Here is a 17,888-nt window from a genome sequence, read left to right on the forward strand (position 1 = left end):
GGATTTTTCTTCTGCTGCTTTGTTTTTTCCTCCAGCTGACTCTAAAGGGTGGTCCCTTTTCTTTATCTCCTCTTTTTCCTCCCCCCTTCTCTGTTATCTCTTCCACTCCCATCGCTTCAGATCTTATCTCCATGCTAACAACTCCCAGGCTTCCTTCACTCTTTACCTGGAACTCTTTGCAATTTTCTGTCTTTTCAATTTGCTCTGTTGTTAGTGCTAAGCCTATTCAAAACATACTTGGAGAATGTATATTGGTATTTGCAAAAAGAAACTCTAGAAGGAAACTGAATAAAAGTGATGACTTGTGTGTGGTGGTGGGGAGTGGAGGGAATTGGGAATAAATTAACCAACGTCAAGGGCATCAAGCCTGAGATTAAGAACAGTGACTGGCAGACCTCAGGGCTGGCCTGTGGTCTTGTCTCCTCTTTTTAAAAAAAATTTTTTTTGTGAGGAAGATCAGCCCTGAGCTAACATCCATGCCAATCCTCCTCTTTTTGCTGAGGAATACCAGCCCTGAGCTAACATCTATTGCCAATCCTCCTCCTTTTTTTTCCCCTTTTTCTCCCCAAAGCCCCAGTAGATAGTTGTATGTCATAGTTGCACATCCTTCTAGTTGCTGTATGTGGGACACCGCCTCAGCATGGCGGGACAAGCAGTGTGTCAGTGCACGCCTGGAATCCGGACCAGGGCCGCCAGTAGTGGAGCATGCACACTTAACCACTAAGCCATGGGGCCGGCCCTTGCCTCCTCTTTATGGATGAAATAGAGGCAACAGAAGAAACATAATGAACTTGTGAGGAGAGGACCACAACACTTGAAACTTTGTGTGAGGCCTGGCTGTTTCCTTAGTGCGGAACCTGTGTCTTCCTCTATTTTGTATGTGGGTCGCCGCCACAGCATAGCTGATGAGTGGTGTAGGTCTGTGCCTGGGATCCAGGCCAGCGAACCCGGGCCGCCGAAGCAGAGCGTGCCAAACTTAACCACTATGCCGTGTACCCAGCCCCTAAACTTTCTCTTCTACAACTTATTACACATACCAAATTTGAGAGAATGGCATAATGGACCACTCTGAATGAATATGGTAAAATGAACCCCTGAGTTAATTATTGACATTTTGCCATATACACTTTACCCTTTCTTCTTTTCAGGTATTTGATTTTTAAAAAGCAAATACCTGAGGTCCTATCATTTCATCCCTAAACATCCCTAAATTCTTACATGTATATCTGAAAATTTAGGACATTTTCTTACTATTATCACTTCTAACAAATTTAACTTTAATTCCTTAGTATATGCTGATACTAGTCTAGATTCCAGTCTAGATTCAAATTTACCGCAAAGTTAAGTGACTTTAAAGCCATCAATAATGCCAGATTAGAGTTGCAAATGAAACCAGGGAAGCCAGCATCAGTCTGACAGTCCTCTTAGCACAGGTCCCTGAGAAACGCCAGGTCTCTGAGAAATACCAGGAGTGAGGGGCTCAAGAAACACTTGTTCCTTTCCTTGGTAATGGCAGGTAACGGTAGCTCTTATTGAGCACTTACTGTGTACGCATCTGGGCTATGGCTTCCGACTAGAAGAGACTACATTAGCTCCTTTTGTGCCTTCCACAGCACTAAACACAATGCCTACATAGAGTAGATGCTCTACTAATTGTGAGTTGAATTGATAATCATGTCTCCCTAGTATTCAATGTTTCTTCACAGCCAAAGAGTGACATCATTGTTCTATTCAATCATTCAAATAAAGTGGATATCGTTATCCCCATTTTACAGATGAGGAAACTGAGGGTCAGATTTGCCTAAATTCTCTCAACTAGGAAGTAGAGGAGTTGAGATTCAACTCAGGTTGGTCTGACTCCAGAGTCTGAGTGGTCATCTGTCTCTTGGTAATCGCACAGGGACTCTGGTAGGGGTAGTAAAGGCCTGAGTCCTAGGTAGAGGCAAAGAGAGGGTAAAAAAGAAGAGTTGGAGAGGAGGGAAAAGAAGAAAGGAGAAAAAGGAACAAAGAAAGGAAGCCAGGAGATTATGATGTCATGGAAGTAAAACCAGCAGCCGTTGAATGTTGGGCCCTTGTGTACAGTAAACACAATAGGTGTTTGTCGTGTTGAGGAATAAATTAGAAACATTTGGAGCCTCAATCCTCAGACTCTAGAGTCAGGTCTGTAGACATTACTGTGTCCTCAGGGCTTGCCCAGGACCTGGCACATATTAGGAGCTCAAACATCTGTTGAATGAATGACAGTGCCTGAGTGAATGGATAACTGAATAAACAAATGATTGAATGAATGGTGGACTAATATATAAATTATTCAATAAGGCATTGAGTGGATGAATTAACTGAATGGACAGATGGCTGAATTCCTTAAATCTCTCTAGAAAGAGGATGAGTAGGAAAGAGAGTTAAGTCTAATAGCAGTGTTGCTTACTAAGTGTTTTATTAGACCTGTGCTAAGAACTTCATAAGTGGTTTTTCATTTAATCCTTACAGCCACCTCTCCAGTATTATTATCATCACTTTTTTAAATGAGGAATTAGGTCTGGAGATGTGAGGAAATTTGTTCAACAGCACACAGGGGCAGAGCTGGAATTTCAACCCTGCCATTCCACTCCAAAGCTCAGACACTTCTCTACCCGGTCAGTGTTCAATAAACACTTCACTCAATACAGGACTTGTTTTTTATAGCTGATGCAAATAAAGGTGAACCTCCACTTATAGAACCGCTGGAAAGCTGTAAATTTAAACACAGTTAATTGCTTATCTCAGCTCATTATTTAAACGAAGCTTTTCTATTGTATGTCCTTTTATAAGTGAAGGATTACCTCCAACTCATCAGCTTCCTAAATCTGAATTTTGTTCAAAGCAAGGTACATATTAACTAAAGATGTCTACTTGCAGGAGTTGGTTTAACTATTGCTGGGAATCTGGGATTTTTGGTGTTTGGACACCTATGACTAGGCCCTTAATTTTGTGACACTTCATCTTAATAGTTTAAATAAAGGTAAATTAAAATTTACCACCACCATAAGCAAAGTCCAATTATAAACCACAAACTCAGAAAAAATATTTCTAATTCCTGTCATAGACCAAGGGCTGTCTTTATACAAAACTCTAATCAGTAAGAAAAAGGTCTATAGCCCAATGGCAAAACGGGCAAAGGATCTTCACAGGAAAGGAAACATAGATGGCTCTTTTTTTTTTTTTATAATTTTTATTTGTTTATTTTTTCCCCCAAAGCCCCAGTAGATAGTTGTATGTCATAGTTGCACAGCCTTCTAGTTGCTGTATGTGGGACGCGGCCTCAGCATGGCTGGAGAAGGGGTGCGCCGGTGCACGCCCGGGATCCAAACCCGGGCCGCCAGCAGCAGAGTGCGCACCCTTAACCGCTAAGCCACGGGGCCGGCCCTAGATGGCTCTTAAATATATGAACAATGCTCTCCCTTACTCATAATGAAAAAATGTAAGTTAAAACCATACTGAGGGTCTAATTTTTCTATTAGATTGGCAAAGATAAAAAAATGTGATAACGAACTGTGCTGGCCAAGAGGTAGGGAGACCGCACTCTCATATTATGTTTTTGGGGAAATAAACTGGTACAACTTCTAAGGAGGGGAATTTGGCAAAATATGTACAAATTGCTACCACACATGTACTTTGAAAGTATAGTTACACCTACACATGTGCAAAATTACGTTATGTGTAGGGTTACCCACTGTAGCATGGTTTAAGAGTAAAAGCTGGAAATGATCTTAATGTTCATCAATAGAGAAAGGATAGTACATCATGTTCATTCATGAAATGGAGTTCATGCTAAGTCTGGACATCTGCTAATACATTTGCCACCAGCACATGTAGCTACAGAACATTTGAAATGCGGCAGGTTCTACTTGAGATGTGCTTTCCATGGAAAATGCATACTGGATTTTAAAGAGCTGGTACAAAAAAGGAATGTAAAATATCTTGTTAATTAATTTTTTATACTGATTTCCTGTCAAAATGATAATATTTCAGATATATTGGTTTAAATAAAATATATTGTTAAAGTTCATTTCAGTTGTTCCTTTTAATTTTTTTTTAATATGGCTACTAGAAAATGTAAAAGTACGCTTGTGGCTCTCGTTACATTTCATGGGACAATGGTGGTTCTAGATAAAAAAAGAAAATGAGGGGCCAGCCCCAGTGGCCTAGTGGTTAAGTTTGTTGTGCTCTGCTTTGGAGGCCCAGGTTCGGTTCCCAGGTTCGGACCTACACTGCTGGTCGGTGGCCATGCTGTGGTGGCGGCCCATATAACAAAATAGAGGGGAAGATTTGCCACAGATGTTAGCTCAGGGTGAATCTTCCTCAGCAAAAAAAAAAAAAAAAAAGAAAGAAAGTGAAAAGGCTAGGTACATCAGAGTGTTTGGTATACTATCAATTGTGTGTTAGAGAGAGGAAAAAAGCACCCTCTCAGAGATTTGCTTGTTTATATATAACATATTTCTGGAATGATACCCTAGAAACAATATTGGCTGCTTCTGGAGAAAGAGAGACCGTAGATAGGGAACAGGGCAGAAATTTGAATCCTAAATCCTTTCATAAATTCCTGAACCAAAATTTACAAGCATTTTGAATAATATATCATTTATGTACATAATACATAATATGTATTATGTACATAAATGATATATATTTAGTCAAAAGTGTTTTAAAAATGTTTAACAGAACAAAATATGCATAGAGAGACTAGAAAAATATACATGTGTAGATGCACAGAAAAAGATGAAAATGCACAGAAAAAGAACTGGCAGATCAGCACAGTGAGCAGAATGTGTTAGGGACCCAAAGAGAGGACTTGCTCAATTTCCTCTATTTTTTACTCTGTACTATTTGGATCTTTTGTAAAGAGAATGTTTAATTTGTGTAAGTCTAAGAACAAAACTAGATTAGAAAGAAATATATCAAGATGTTCACAATAGCTGTCTTTAGACGATGAGATTATAGGTAATTTTTTTCTTCCTTCTACTTTACTTTTAAAATTTTCCCAATTATTCTAAGTTTTCCTAATTAGTCTATAAATAAGACTCTTACCTTGGTAATGGAAGCACCAACAAACCTTTTTCTCCCCACTATTGTTCCTTTCTAAAAAATACTTTTAAAGATTCCATTAGCTTTTTAAGAAATTTAAATGATCTTCATTGCTTTTTAAAATAATAGCAAGTAATTCAGACTCCTTATAAAATGTCAAACGACACAGAAAGATACAATGTGGAAAGAAAAAGTATCTCGTAATTCCATCTCCTTCTACAAGATAATCACTATTCTCTGAAACTTTTTTAATACCGCATTTATATTAAGAACTTAAAAATAATTTCAAATTAACTGGAGAGGCTGAGAACTGAAATATACTGGCTTTGCATTGGGCACAGGCCTACATGCTTGAAATTTATCATCTCATTGAACCTACCCAATAACTCTCTGGGGTAAATGTTATGCCCCTGTAAGCACTAAATGCGGGCTCCGGAAGGTTTAAACAATTTGCCTAAGGCCATGCTCTAGTAAGGGCAGGGTTGGCATTCAAATCCAAGTCCAGGAGACCACTAAACCACTGCCTCAGGCGACTGCCATCATGGTGGGTGGGGCTGGTGGGATTCTGACTTGAGTTCACATCTGGTGCCCCCCACCATGTCCAGTGCTCCTGGGAATGGTGGTTGATAAAGGATCTTTGACTTAGATGATAAATACAGAGTTTATGATTGGCAGAGGAGAGAATGATAATAGAATATTATAATAGAGCTGGGACAGAACCGACACTGGGGAGCATTCTACAGTGGTCCCCAGGGGTAAGGCGATAAAGAGAATTGGAGGGTGGAACTTGGAGCCCGGGAGAGAAGCAGCTAGCCCCAGCACTGCAAAGGGTTAAAGCCGGGCAGGAAAGCCCCTGGGGGGAGCTACCACCAAAGGCTGCAATCTGGCGGCCTTCACCTCCCCCACCAGTGGGGACTAGACGGGCGGATAGGACTGGTTCCTCCGGGATTATCTGAGGCCCCCGGGCTGAGGTGAGCTGTGGGGAGGGACGGAAGCCCCAGGTACCGCACACTCCCACTTTCTGGCTGAGCTCAGACAACCAGGTGTCCTGGGATAGGCGCTCTGGTCCCTGACAGAAGCAGCTCTGGCCCAGGCACACTTTGAGCCCCTAACCTGAGGGATGCTCAGAGAAAGGTGGGGATGGAGGCCTTGGAGAAAGTGGGGCTTTCTTGGAAGAAAAGGGGGCCTGCGCCAAGTTGGGGGCAGTGAGTTCTCCAGCCTCCTTGTCTTGCAGGGCCAGAGATGGGGCCCTGCCTCAGGAAGAGATGCATCTTGAGGGTACAGAGGGGTCCAAAGCCTCACCAATCATGCAAGGCCAGTTTCCAGCTTCGCTCTTACCCCCTCCCCCTCTTAGCCTGGCCACAGACTTTCTTTCCTTAGGTCTTTCTATCTAAAACCTTCTCCTCCCCTCCCCTCCCCCCAAACTCTTTGGAAATCTTTCAACTTTCTTTTAAGTTTTCCCTGAGCAGTTTGGGGTCTGTTTCAGAGCTAGGTCCGGACGCTTTAACACCCCCAGCTGGGTAGAGTGGACGAGACAATAGCTGCTATCACTTTACCATTGGAAGTGACCCCCGAATTTGCACTTCTTTCATCTTAAGACCAGAGCACTTGAGGGTGGGCGATTTCCTGGGGGGAGTGGCTTAAGTCGCTTCTCCACCGGCCAGTTGGCTGTAGACGGTCCATGCTCAGTGGTCCACTACAGATATGAAACCAGTTCTGGAGTGAGAGTGGCGCTCAGCTGGGGACGCTGCCCGCAGGGTGACTTAAATGTCCCAAACTGGAAGGAGGAGAGAGAAGTGGATGCCCCCAGGGCTCTGGGCCACCCTCGAGGTCAGTAAACTAGTAAATTTCCTCAAAATTAGGAAGCGTGGGTGCCTCCTACAGCTTGGAGCCCCAGGGGAATGGGAAATGGCCTTGGGACACTAAAGGGCCCAAGGGTCATGGAGTGACTCCGTGAAGGATGCTGCGTGTGTGTGTGTGTGTGTGTGTGTGTGTGTGTGTGTGAAGGGGAGGTGAGGCATTGTTTCAAGTTCCCTTTCTCCCCACCCCCACCTCCAGCCCCTTCCCCACCCCCACCCGCAGGCCTATCTCCTCTCCCCACCTTACACAATGGTCTGGCTTCGGCCCCTCCCCACAGACACCCGGAGATTTCCAGGTTGGGTCCCTTGTCTCAGATGCCCCTGATCAGCCAGCTTTCTCCCATGCCAACCATTGCCTCCTGGCACCCTCAGTGGCGACTGGTGGCCTGTGCTGAATCCTTTCGTGGGCCGTACTCTCCCGTCTCCTACCTTCTAGACACGTGGTCCGCTAGAGCAGCTGAACTTGGAACGCCCGAGGCACGGTTGACTTGGTGGGCTTGTGCCTACCTTGGTGCCCCCTGGCGCTCTCGCTGCCCTTGGTGGTGGGGGGTTCCTTGGGAACTCACACCCATGCCCTACTGGGCCTCCTGGCCACCGGGGAGGGAGCCAAGATGGCTGGTGCTCCCTCGAGCCGAGGGCGCAGCCTGGGCAATCGGGCCAGCGTGACTAGGGGAGTGGAGCCAGGCCGGGTGAAGTACCAGCCGGTTTACCACGGTCTTAATTGATCTCACCAAGGGCTGAGGCCTGTGTGGCACTCCCTCATGCTTGTTGGGCCGGGTCAGCTATAGAGACTGCAGGGCCCACTTTATGAGGGACGGGGAGAAAAGGGATGGGAGAACACGGGGTGCTTGGTGAGCAAATGCAGAGCCCAGGCTGAGGCTGGCAGGGAGGGAGTTTGTTCTAGAGGCCAGAGGAGACTTACCAGCCTCATGTCAGCAGACCCCTCGCTCTTCCTTCCCTCACCCTACACAGAGCCCTGGCTCACTCCTAAAATGCAAGGGACAGAGGCCAGACCTGGGATCCGAGACCCCGTCTGCTTGAAACAGGGAGACTAGGGGTGGAGGAAAGCTGGCCATGGTGAAGGTGAGGCTTTGAGTCTCCTGCAGAGTTGCCCATGTCTATTCATTCATTCCTTGGCTCCAGAGCCCTTCCTAGGTGCTAAGACACTTTCTGGATGTCTTGTTTTACTACCTTCCTCCCAACCTCAAGCCAGGAGGCCTGTGTAATCTGAGGGAGCTGCGCCTCTCTGGTTTCATGTCTTTTCAGATCCCTCCAAGAGTTGCGGGGGGCAGGTGAGGCCAGCTGGGCAAAGCCCATAGATTAGCTCTCACTTTCTGCACCTCATTCCATGAATGCACCTGGCAATCGCCTGCTCTGCATTGCATTGCACTTCCAGGGAGCCACTGTTGGAAAGACTGTTGCACCTGAGCCCCATCAATCAATTGTCTACTTAAGGATGATTGGCTTCTTGGTACAGCCTCTGGCCTTTCCCCACTGCCCCGATGTCTGATGGTCCAGAGCCACTTGAGCGGATGTGGGGTGCAGAGCCTCTCCAGGGAGCTCCTTTTTCTCAGCAAGCTTTTGAGGAAAACAGAAGTAGGGTATTACCTGCTCACACCTCCTCTTACGTCTTTGGGGAAGAGAAAGGAATGAGATAGGGTGGAGCGGGGTGTGACTGGGACAGGGAAGGGGTTGGGTGGGACAGGTAGGGTAGGGAGGGGTGGCGTCTGTGCAGGAGGAAGTGTGTATCTGGACCTTGTGTTGGAAGGTATCTGGATACTGCTGCATGAATTCAGGCAAGTCAATCTTCCCTTTCTGGATCTCAATTTCCTTATCTGTAGAATGGCCAGGTGTGTCTCAAAGCTCCAAGAATCCCTCTGTTTCTGGATCGTTTGGCTGATGAGCATTTTGGGTGATGTATTCCCCTGGGTGGTGGAATTACAGTGGTTAGGAGGGAGCTCTGGAGTGAATGCTTAGGTTTTGTAGCTTTAATAGCTGTGTGGTCTTGGGAAAGTTATTTAATTTAACCCCTAAGCCTCCGTTTCTCCAGGTGTGATATAGGAGCAATGGTGCAGGTGTGATGAAGTTGTAGTTCACGTGGAGGGAAGGTGAGAACCACATATAAACAAAATTACCTCTAAAAAGCCTGAAATCCAAACGCTCACCCCTTGTAAAGCCCACAGAGACTTGTAATGACCCGAGGGAACATCGTGCTCTCCTCAGGAAAGAGGCTCCTTGAAGGCAAGGGCAGGAAGAATCACCCACACAATTTAGATTAATTGTCCCCTCTTATTTTTTCTGAGATTTTGGTTGAACCTAAATTAAACGTATAAGAAGGAGTAGGTGAGTGGTAGCTGTTTTCGTTAATTTTGTTTGCAAAGTATCTAGCAGAGTGCTCATTTATATGCAGCTGTATAGCAGCGTTCAACAAGCAACTTGCAAGACAAACAAGAACCTAGCGTCTCTGTTGTCTGCCAGAATGAAAAAGCTCTTCTGTGTGTACAGTTTGTTCTTCAGGGCTCAATTTTTTATTGCATACGGGAGTGCTCTCTTTACCAAGAACTGATAGAAGTTTCTCTCCTGAGTCCAAAGAAAACCAACAGTTTTTTAAAAAGTAAATACAAAGTACATAAAAGAAGAACAGATTAAAAGCCCAATTCCAGGGTCAAATAATATGATACAAATAGAAATTAGGTGAGAGGTTAGACCGGATTTGTCATAATATACACATTAAAACAAAAATTTATAGCCAGAAATTTTATCCAAAGGTGATTTGGATGACCAGTTTTTAAAAAGCTTTCTTTTTTAGGACTATCAAGTAAAATTCTGGCGGTATTCCTTTGGTGTTTTAAAAATTGTTTCAACTTTATTGAACCATAATTTACACTCAAACACATCCCTTTTAAGTGTGCAAAATGTGCTTTTAAATGTGCAGTTAGGTGAGTTGACAAATGTTTACACCCAAACACAATTTTTAAACCTAAGGCTAATATAAAGCAATTTATCGAACTCTGAGAACAAAGATCTGAGAAAGGATAATGGTCTCCTTTTTCATTTGAAAGCAGTGTCCATAAAGGAATATTACTTTGCTTTGCAATACAACACTGAAAATGTACCAGTAATTAGAATGATGTTTGTGTTGAAAAGGTGGCTGGCAGTTTAAACTGGAGTAGATGAACCATAGGCCCTAGGGAAGATCTGGTTTCAACTACTGGTTGCACCACTTGTGTGACCTTGGGCAAATTAGCCTAACTTCCATCGACTTAGTTTTCTCACCTGTAAATGGGGGAATAACCATAGTACCTACCTTTAAGGGTGCCTGTCAGGATGACAGTGCATGGCAAATAGCAAAAGCTCGGTAAATCTTAGTTCTTAGATCTACGCCAGCACGGTGGCTGGGCTACCGACCCCCTTTGAAAAGACTCTTTGTTCCAGGGCAGCAGGTCTCAAACTGGTATGTTCTTAAAACTTGAGAAACCTGAAGAGCTTTTGTTTGTATAGGTTACCTCTATCAATGTATATTGTATTCAAAACTAAAATAGAAATTTTGAAAATATTTATTAAAAATGAGAAACTCGTTACATAGTAACAAATAGTGGTTTTTGTGAAAAATAACTTTTCCAGAACAAAAAAAAATTTAGTGAGAAGAGTGTGTTCTTTTACATTTTTAAAAATCTCTGTAATATCTAGTTTAATAGAAGATAGGTAGATTCTCGGATCTGTCTCTACATTCAATCTATTGTGATACATGGATATGAAGAAAATCTAACTTCATCCAAGTAACATAGATGGAAAAAGGAAGAGTATTTTGGTAGTGTTTTTAGTGGATATTATTTGATAGCTACCCCAAAACTCAACAAGTAGCAGTTTCTCAAAGCTTAGTTATAATGTAGAATCTGAAACAATATCCATGAACTTTTTGTACCCTATTATTATTAAAATCCATTGCTTTCTTTTATACTTTGAATGGATCTTTTACCCATGCATGACTTTGTAACATCACCCATTGGTTATTTGGGAAATACAGTTCATTGCGTGTTGCAGATCTCCAAATGTTGACAATTCCGTTATACAGCATAAAACGTTACATTTGTTAGTGTCACCACTCATCCCATCAGAAAAGTCTTTAGGCAACAGGAAGCTGTCAAGCTCACTGTAGTGGATACAGGTTTTCCAAAATTCTAATTTTCAAATGAAAGCTCAAAATTTTTCACTGGTGGCAAATAGTTAGTAGTTTTCCTTGAAGTGACAGGCCACCTTATTCATTTTTGAGAAAATGTCTGCCAAATATACCCAAGTCTAAATGATGAATGTCTCTCAATCTTTCTTTCAAGTAAAAATGGTATTCCATGGTAAGAACGATTAGTTCATCATACAACCCAAACAGTCGCCCATGTGAGACATCGTCATGCTTCTGTGTAGCAGAAATGCTGGAGTACTCCCCATTTTGTCACTCCCAATACTGGAAAGTTGTGTATTTACGGGTTGTGATTTCATAAAAATAATAATCTTTACTGCTTCATCAAGGACATTCTTGAGTGAAACTAGCTTTTTTTTTTTTTTTTTTTTAACTGCAGGTATGTGGGAGTGAAGAACATAAGGACTTCTATCACAGTTTGATGCCATTGCCTCAGTTCATGCTAAGGCGCCACAGTTTTACTCAAATGTTAATACAGTGAAAAAGACAAATAATATCTTACTATTAAATTGTCTGAATATTATTATGAAAATAGTTTAACTTGCAGACCCCTTGAAAAAGTCTCATGGAACTCCACGGGTCCACGGACCGTACTTTGAGAATCACTATACTAGGGAAAGGCAGACCAGTTTTGGCTCTATGTGATTGTAAGCCTTTACAGGTACAGAGGTACCGCTTTTACAACTGTATTATATAATATGGATAGTATTAGATAATACACCATAATAGCTAATGCTTCTGCAGTACTTCACGATGTGCCAGGCACTAGTCTAAGGATGGATTTATATATATGTGTGTGTGTGTATATGCCTATATATCTCCATCCTTGATTCTCATTGTCTCATTTATACCCACAACAGCCCTATAAGGTAGATACTTTTATCATCATCCCCATTTTACAGAAAAGGAACCAGAAGCAAGGAAAGGTTAAGTGACTTGCCCAAGCTAATATCAGAGCCAGGGTTCAAAGCTATGCTCTACTTTTATTCTGAAGGTCTAGGGTTCAAGTCCCTGTCCAGGCACCAAAAATAAAACAAAACCAAAAGCCAGGCTCTGGAGACAAGCTCTTTCCTCAATACCATTGAGCGATTAAACAAACCCCAGGCGGCACTTAGCCATTATTTGCTCTGGGGGAATGGGAATGGATGGACATTATCTTGAGGGGGAAAGTGCAGGAGTGGACAAGGCGCCATTGCTGGGTATCGTCTGGGTACTGTGTCCTGACCTTTGCTCTCTATCCTTTGCCCTGGCAGGATGAAATCTCGGGAGCAGCTGGTGCAGCAGGTGCTACAGGAGTTGCAAGAGGCAGTGGAGTCCGAGGGCCTGGAGGGTCTTGTGGGTGCGGCCCTTGAGGCCAAACAGGTCCTGTTTTCCTTCACCCTCCCCACCTGCCGGGAGGGGGGCCCCGGCCCCCAGATGCTGGAGGTGGACTCGGTGGCCTTGAGCCTGTACCCAGAGGATGCTCCCCGGAACATGCTGCCGCTGCTGTGCAAGGGCGAGGGCAGCCTGCTGTTTGAGGCGGCCAGCATGCTGCTGTGGGGTGACGCAGGCCTCAGCCTGGAACTGCGGGCCCGGACTGTGGTGGAGATGCTGCTGCACAGACACTACTACCTCCAGGGCATGATCGAGTCCAAGGTGATGCTGCAGGCCGTGCGCTATTCCCTGTGCTCCGAGGAGTCCCCGGAGATGACCAGCCTGCCGTCCGCCACGCTGGAGGCCATCTTCGATGCGGATGTCAAGGCCACCTGCTTTCCTAGCAGCTTCTCCAATGTGTGGCACTTGTATGCCCTCGCCTCTGTCCTGCAGCGCAACATCTACTCCATCTACCCCATGCGCAACCTCAAGATCCGGCCCTACTTTAACCGCATCATCCGGCCCCGTCGCTGTGACCACACACCTGCCACGCTGCACATCATGTGGGCTGGCCAGCCCCTCACCAGCCACCTCTTCCGCCACCAGTACTTTGCCCCTGTGGTGGGGCTGGAGGAGGTGGAGGCTGAAGGTGCAACTGGCCCAGCCCTGGCCCCGCTGCCACCACCAGCCAAGACCCTGGAGCTGCTCAACCGGGAGCCTGGCCTCAGCTACTCCCACCTCTGTGAGCGCTACAGTGTCACCAAGAGTACCTTCTACCGCTGGCGGCGGCAGTCCCAGGAGCACCGGCAGAAGGTGGCTGCCCGCTTCTCGGCCAAGCACTTCCTGCAGGACAGCTTCCACCGTGGGGGTGTCGTGCCCCTGCAGCAGTTCCTCCAGAGGTTCCCCGAGATCTCACGCTCCACCTATTATGCCTGGAAGCACGAGCTGCTGGGCTCTGGCACCTGCCAGGCCCTGGCCCCCAAGGAGGCACTGGCGATGGAGGAGCTGGAGACGCTGCCGGAGGAACAGGTCACCGAGGGGCTCGGATGCTCGTCACTGGCGGTGTCCAGCCCTGGAATGGTCTTAATGCAGCGGGCCAAGTTGTACCTGGAGCACTGCATCTCCCTGAACACACTGGTACCCTACCGCTGCTTCAAACGCAGGTTCCCTGGCATCTCCCGGTCCACCTACTACAACTGGCGCCGAAAGGCCCTCCGAAGGAACCCCAGCTTCAAGCCGCCACCAGCCCTCTTGGTGGCCGGGGTTCCCCAGCCTGCATCTGTTGGGGAAGAGGCCCTACTCCCTTGGAAGGGTGAGGTGGAAGACAGGGCAGGGAAAGCAGCAGGTGGGGGGCCACCTGCCCCCCGGGAGTTCCTGCCCCTGAGGATGCCCCTGTCCCGTTGGCAGAGGCGTCTGCGCAGGGCTGCCCGCAAACAGGTGCTGAGTGGGCATCTCCCCTTCTGTCGCTTTCGCCTCCGCTACCCTAGCTTGTCACCCTCCACCTTTTGGGTTTGGAAGAGTCTTGCCCGGGGCTGGCGCAGAAGCATGTCTAAGCTTCAGGTACAGGCCCTGACCTTGGGCAAAGCGGGGGTGCATGGGGCAGGGGAGAAGCAGGAGAAAGAATCTGGTAGGAATGTGACAGCTGCCATGGCCCCACCTGCAGGGACCCTGCAGGTGGGGGCTTCTCCAGGAGAGGATCCAGGGAAGGTCCAGGGAGGGCCTTCCAGAGACGGGGTCCTGCCAGGGGGGGCCGTGGCCCAGAGCCGGCCCCACAGTGGGTCCCTGTCCAGCCGTCCTGTGGTGGCAGCGGCAAGTGGCAGGGACGGCCAAATGCTGGTGATGGACATGCTTGCCACCACGAAGTTCAAGGCCCAGGCCAAGCTGTTCCTGCAGAAGCGCTTCCAGTCCAAGAGCTTCCCCTCCTACAAGGAGTTCAGTGCCCTCTTCCCCTTCACTGCCCGCTCCACCTACTACATGTGGAAGCGCGCCCTCTATGATGGCCTAACCTTGGTTGATGGCTGACAGGGAGGTGTGAATGGGGCGGGGAGAAAGGGGGGCCAGTTTAGAGAGGGTCGGGGACCTGAGTTGCTCCCTGGCTTGGCCAGGATGTCCTTTGTTCCGGCTCCCACAGTATCTATCCTGAATGCAAGGGGAGATTTGTGTTTTATGGCTCCAGGGCAGAGAGAGCCAGAAATCAGCCATCTGGTCCTCTGCAGAGAGCTGCAGGACCAGAGATGTTCACTTCAGTTGTTTGCCGTTCTTATTTTTATTGTTGTGTCTTGGTTTTAGTTTTTTGTTTTGATTTAAGGGGGTTGGCTGGGCCCCCTTGCTGGTGTTGGAAGCTGTACGTGTGTGGGGGTCTGGAGGGGGGTTGGTTAGCTAATGCTGCTTTCAGCTATTCCTGGGGACAAAAAGAGTATTATAGCATGGCCATCTGTCCCAGTGGGCAGAATATATATATTCAGTTCCTTTTGGCGGTTGGCACTGTCCTTACTCAAGATGGTGCCTAAAGGAACATTAGACATCAAGTGTGGAGCGGGTCAGTGGCTTCTGTCTGACACTCCCAAGGGAGAGGGTGCCAGGCTTGGCATGAGCAGAAGCAGGGATGTATAGGCAGAATCAAGGATGGCCTCTAAGAGAAGACCGTGAGCTGGATCACTGAGGGGCTGGCCTGTCCCTTGCAAGGAGTATGGTAAGGGGCGGGGGGAGAGGGCCTCGAGTCTCTGCTTACTGGTGCTTGGCCATGTGCTGTGGACCCTGCAGTCCTCTGCCAGCCTGGCTGGCTCTTGGGGACCAAAACGGGGGCATCTTTCTGCAGAGCATCTCCTCAGAGACTGCCCCATCTTCCGTGAGGGACCATACAGCAGCCAGGCAGATGAGAGACTGAATTTGCATTGTCCAAGAGTGAAGCTGGAAAACCAAAGAAATAAAGTGATGTGGTGCCCACAGCCCTTGGTGTCTGGTATTTGTTTTGTCAGGATGTGACTGCCCATTCCCACATTTCCTTTTGGTTTAAGGAGACTGAGAGTGACCATTTCTCTCTTTTGATGGGACATTCCCAGGTCCAGGGCTTGAGGGGTAGAGGGGGTTACTCTGGGAATTCTGCTTAGAATTGGATCTAGAAGTGACCTTAGGTGTTCTTCCAGCTGGGGGCTGGGCTGTGGCTGCCTGGAAAGATAGCTCCCACCAATGGTAGAAAACTGGCTCACTAAGTGTGCTCAGAGGCCAGGCCAGCACGAGGGTCAAGTCTGTATCAGGTATTCATTCTGTTTACTCCTTGCCAGGCATCCAGGCAGGTGAGGCCCAGTCACAGGTAAGGAAACTGAGCTCTAGAGTGGTTAACTTGCATGTCCCCTCCAGTGGGGCTGTTCTTTAAGGCCAGGCCTTTGCTTATTGGGATGTGGTATCATTGGGGAAGGAGTTCTCCTAGGCCCTTTCTCCTCCTAAGTTTCCTGCAGTCTCTCTCATCCCCATGGTCTTGGGGAGTCATTCTTGGTTCTGCTGTTTTTTCACCCCCACATCCAATCGTCGGAAGTCCTGTTGACTCTGACCCTATAGTATGCCCAGAATCCTCCCCATCATGCTGCTGCCATCATCATCTCTCCTGGCCCACATCTCAGCTTCCTGTCTCCCTGCTTCCACTCTTGCCCCATACAATCCATTCTCTGTAGAGCAGCCAGAGAGATCTTGAAGCGAGACCTGATTCTACCACTTACCTGTCTAAAATGTGCTGGCAGCTTCCTTTCACTCTTAGAATCCCTTGTGCTGTCTCACAAAGGCCTTCCTAACCTGGCCCCTGACTCTCTCTCCTGCCTCGTGTCCCAGCCCCAGCCCTACTGGCTGCCTCTGATCGAGAACATGCTACACTTAACTCCTGCTATCAGGGCCTTTGCGTTGTTCCTTTGGTCTAGAATGCTTTTCCCTGTCGTCTTTAAGGGCAGGCTCCTTACCGTTCAGAGCTCTCAGAGTCACTATTGCATCACCCTTTAAAATTCTCTACATGGCATTTATTCCCATTTGATGTTTTTTTTTGTTTATTTGCTTATTAACCACCACCACCCACCCCCAGTAAAACATAAGCTCCGTGAAAAGCAGGACTTTTTCCTGACTGGCTTACACCATTGCATTCCCAGCAGGCAGATTAGTTCCTGGCACATAGTAGGTGCTGTAATTTGTTGAAAAAGGAATGAATGAAATGGAGCCACTAGGCTTTTCTTCCTGTTATCCTTTGGGATTCAGTTTTATCAGACCTAATCAATCCCACTTCCTAAATATTTCTCATTGCCTGTTTTTCTCCATCCCCGCAGCCACCCCCTAATCTAGGCCAGTGGCTCCTCTCATCTCTGATACGGGAATGGTTTTCAGATTGACTCCATCCTCCCAACAAAGGCCGGGATGGTCTTACTAAAACCTAAATCTGACCCATTCTGGATTTCCCATTGCCCTTAGCACAAAATCCAAACTCGAAGGTGGTCCACTAGTCTAGTCCCTACCTACCTCTAGCTCATTTTTCCCCACTGACCCCTCACGCTGTACCCCTCATCCAGACTGACCTTTCCCCCTCCCGTAGTGCTAACCATGCAGCATTGTCATGGCTTGTCTTATGCTCTGTGGGGTCTCCACTGAACCCCCAAGCAATGCAGTTACTTGGTAGTCCCTTAACATTTGTCAAAGGATTGGACAAATGGTGTTCCTACCTGGCCTGCGATGGCCACCTGCAGCCAGCAGGTGGCAATGCGGTGCAGCAAGAGACAACATCTGGGTTCCCTGTAGGCACAGCCCTATCTAGCTATTTCCAATCTCCAGTCTACCCCCTTTACTGCCTTGTCTGTCAGAGGGTGGCACCAACCTCTTCCTGAGAACTGTCCTGGTTGGGGTCCGGATTCTCCTATATGCTCCCCTGCACTCAGAACCAGAGCAAATCTTCTGATGCCTGGAGCAGTGTCTCATAATGGGGTGTAAAAATCACCTAGATGGGAGTCCATCAGGGGAGCTTGTTAGGAGTGTGGATTCCAGGCCCCCACCCAGACCTACTGATTCTAAACTTAGACATTGGAGGGGCAGTATATATACATGGGTGAGTTATTTAACCTTGCCGTGACTCACTTTCTCCATCTGTAAAATGGGTATTACAGTAATGCCTATAATATAGTACCTTGCTCATAGTAAATGCTAGAAGAGCATTTGCTATTGTTAAAAATGTCCAGTTTGAGAGCCCCTGGGAATCTAATTCCTGTTTTCTAGGAGGAAGCTAATGCCCAAGGAGACTCTTGCTCAAGGTTTCTCTCTAGATTACAGACACTTCTGTCCCAAGACTGAAAGGTCCTTTTGTCAGAGGCCAGCACTGAGTCCCAAACCCACAGGGAAATACTTTAGTTTCTGTTGGAAAAAAAATAAGATAAAAATGTCAATAT

The 17,888-nt window shown here is 46.8% G+C and overlaps 1 protein-coding gene across 8 annotated transcripts; it reads left to right on the forward strand.

Moving 5' to 3' along the window:
- Window positions 1–6,012: 6,012 nt before the first annotated feature.
- VRTN (vertebrae development associated) lies at window positions 6,013–15,422 on the forward strand. Of its 8 annotated transcripts, none has more exons than XM_058567349.1 (3): window positions 6,077–6,198; window positions 6,299–6,378; window positions 12,375–15,422. In XM_058567349.1, exon 3 carries the CDS (start codon window positions 12,376–12,378, stop codon window positions 14,494–14,496), a length of 2,121 nt encoding a protein of 706 aa, XP_058423332.1. In that variant the 5' UTR covers window positions 6,077–6,198; window positions 6,299–6,378; window position 12,375; the 3' UTR covers window positions 14,497–15,422. The 8 variants fall into 8 exon arrangements, with proteins under 8 accessions (XP_058423334.1, XP_058423332.1, XP_058423327.1 ...); XM_058567348.1 differs by lacking the exons at window positions 6,077–6,198; window positions 6,299–6,378 and adding exons at window positions 6,386–6,894; window positions 8,974–9,031; XM_058567347.1 differs by lacking the exons at window positions 6,077–6,198; window positions 6,299–6,378 and adding exons at window positions 6,386–6,894; window positions 11,501–11,782.
- The last annotated feature ends 2,466 nt before the right edge of the window (window positions 15,423–17,888 follow it).

This window comes from Diceros bicornis, chromosome 24 (assembly GCF_020826845.1).
Source record: "Diceros bicornis minor isolate mBicDic1 chromosome 24, mDicBic1.mat.cur, whole genome shotgun sequence".
Taxonomy (NCBI): Eukaryota; Metazoa; Chordata; class Mammalia; order Perissodactyla; family Rhinocerotidae; genus Diceros; species Diceros bicornis.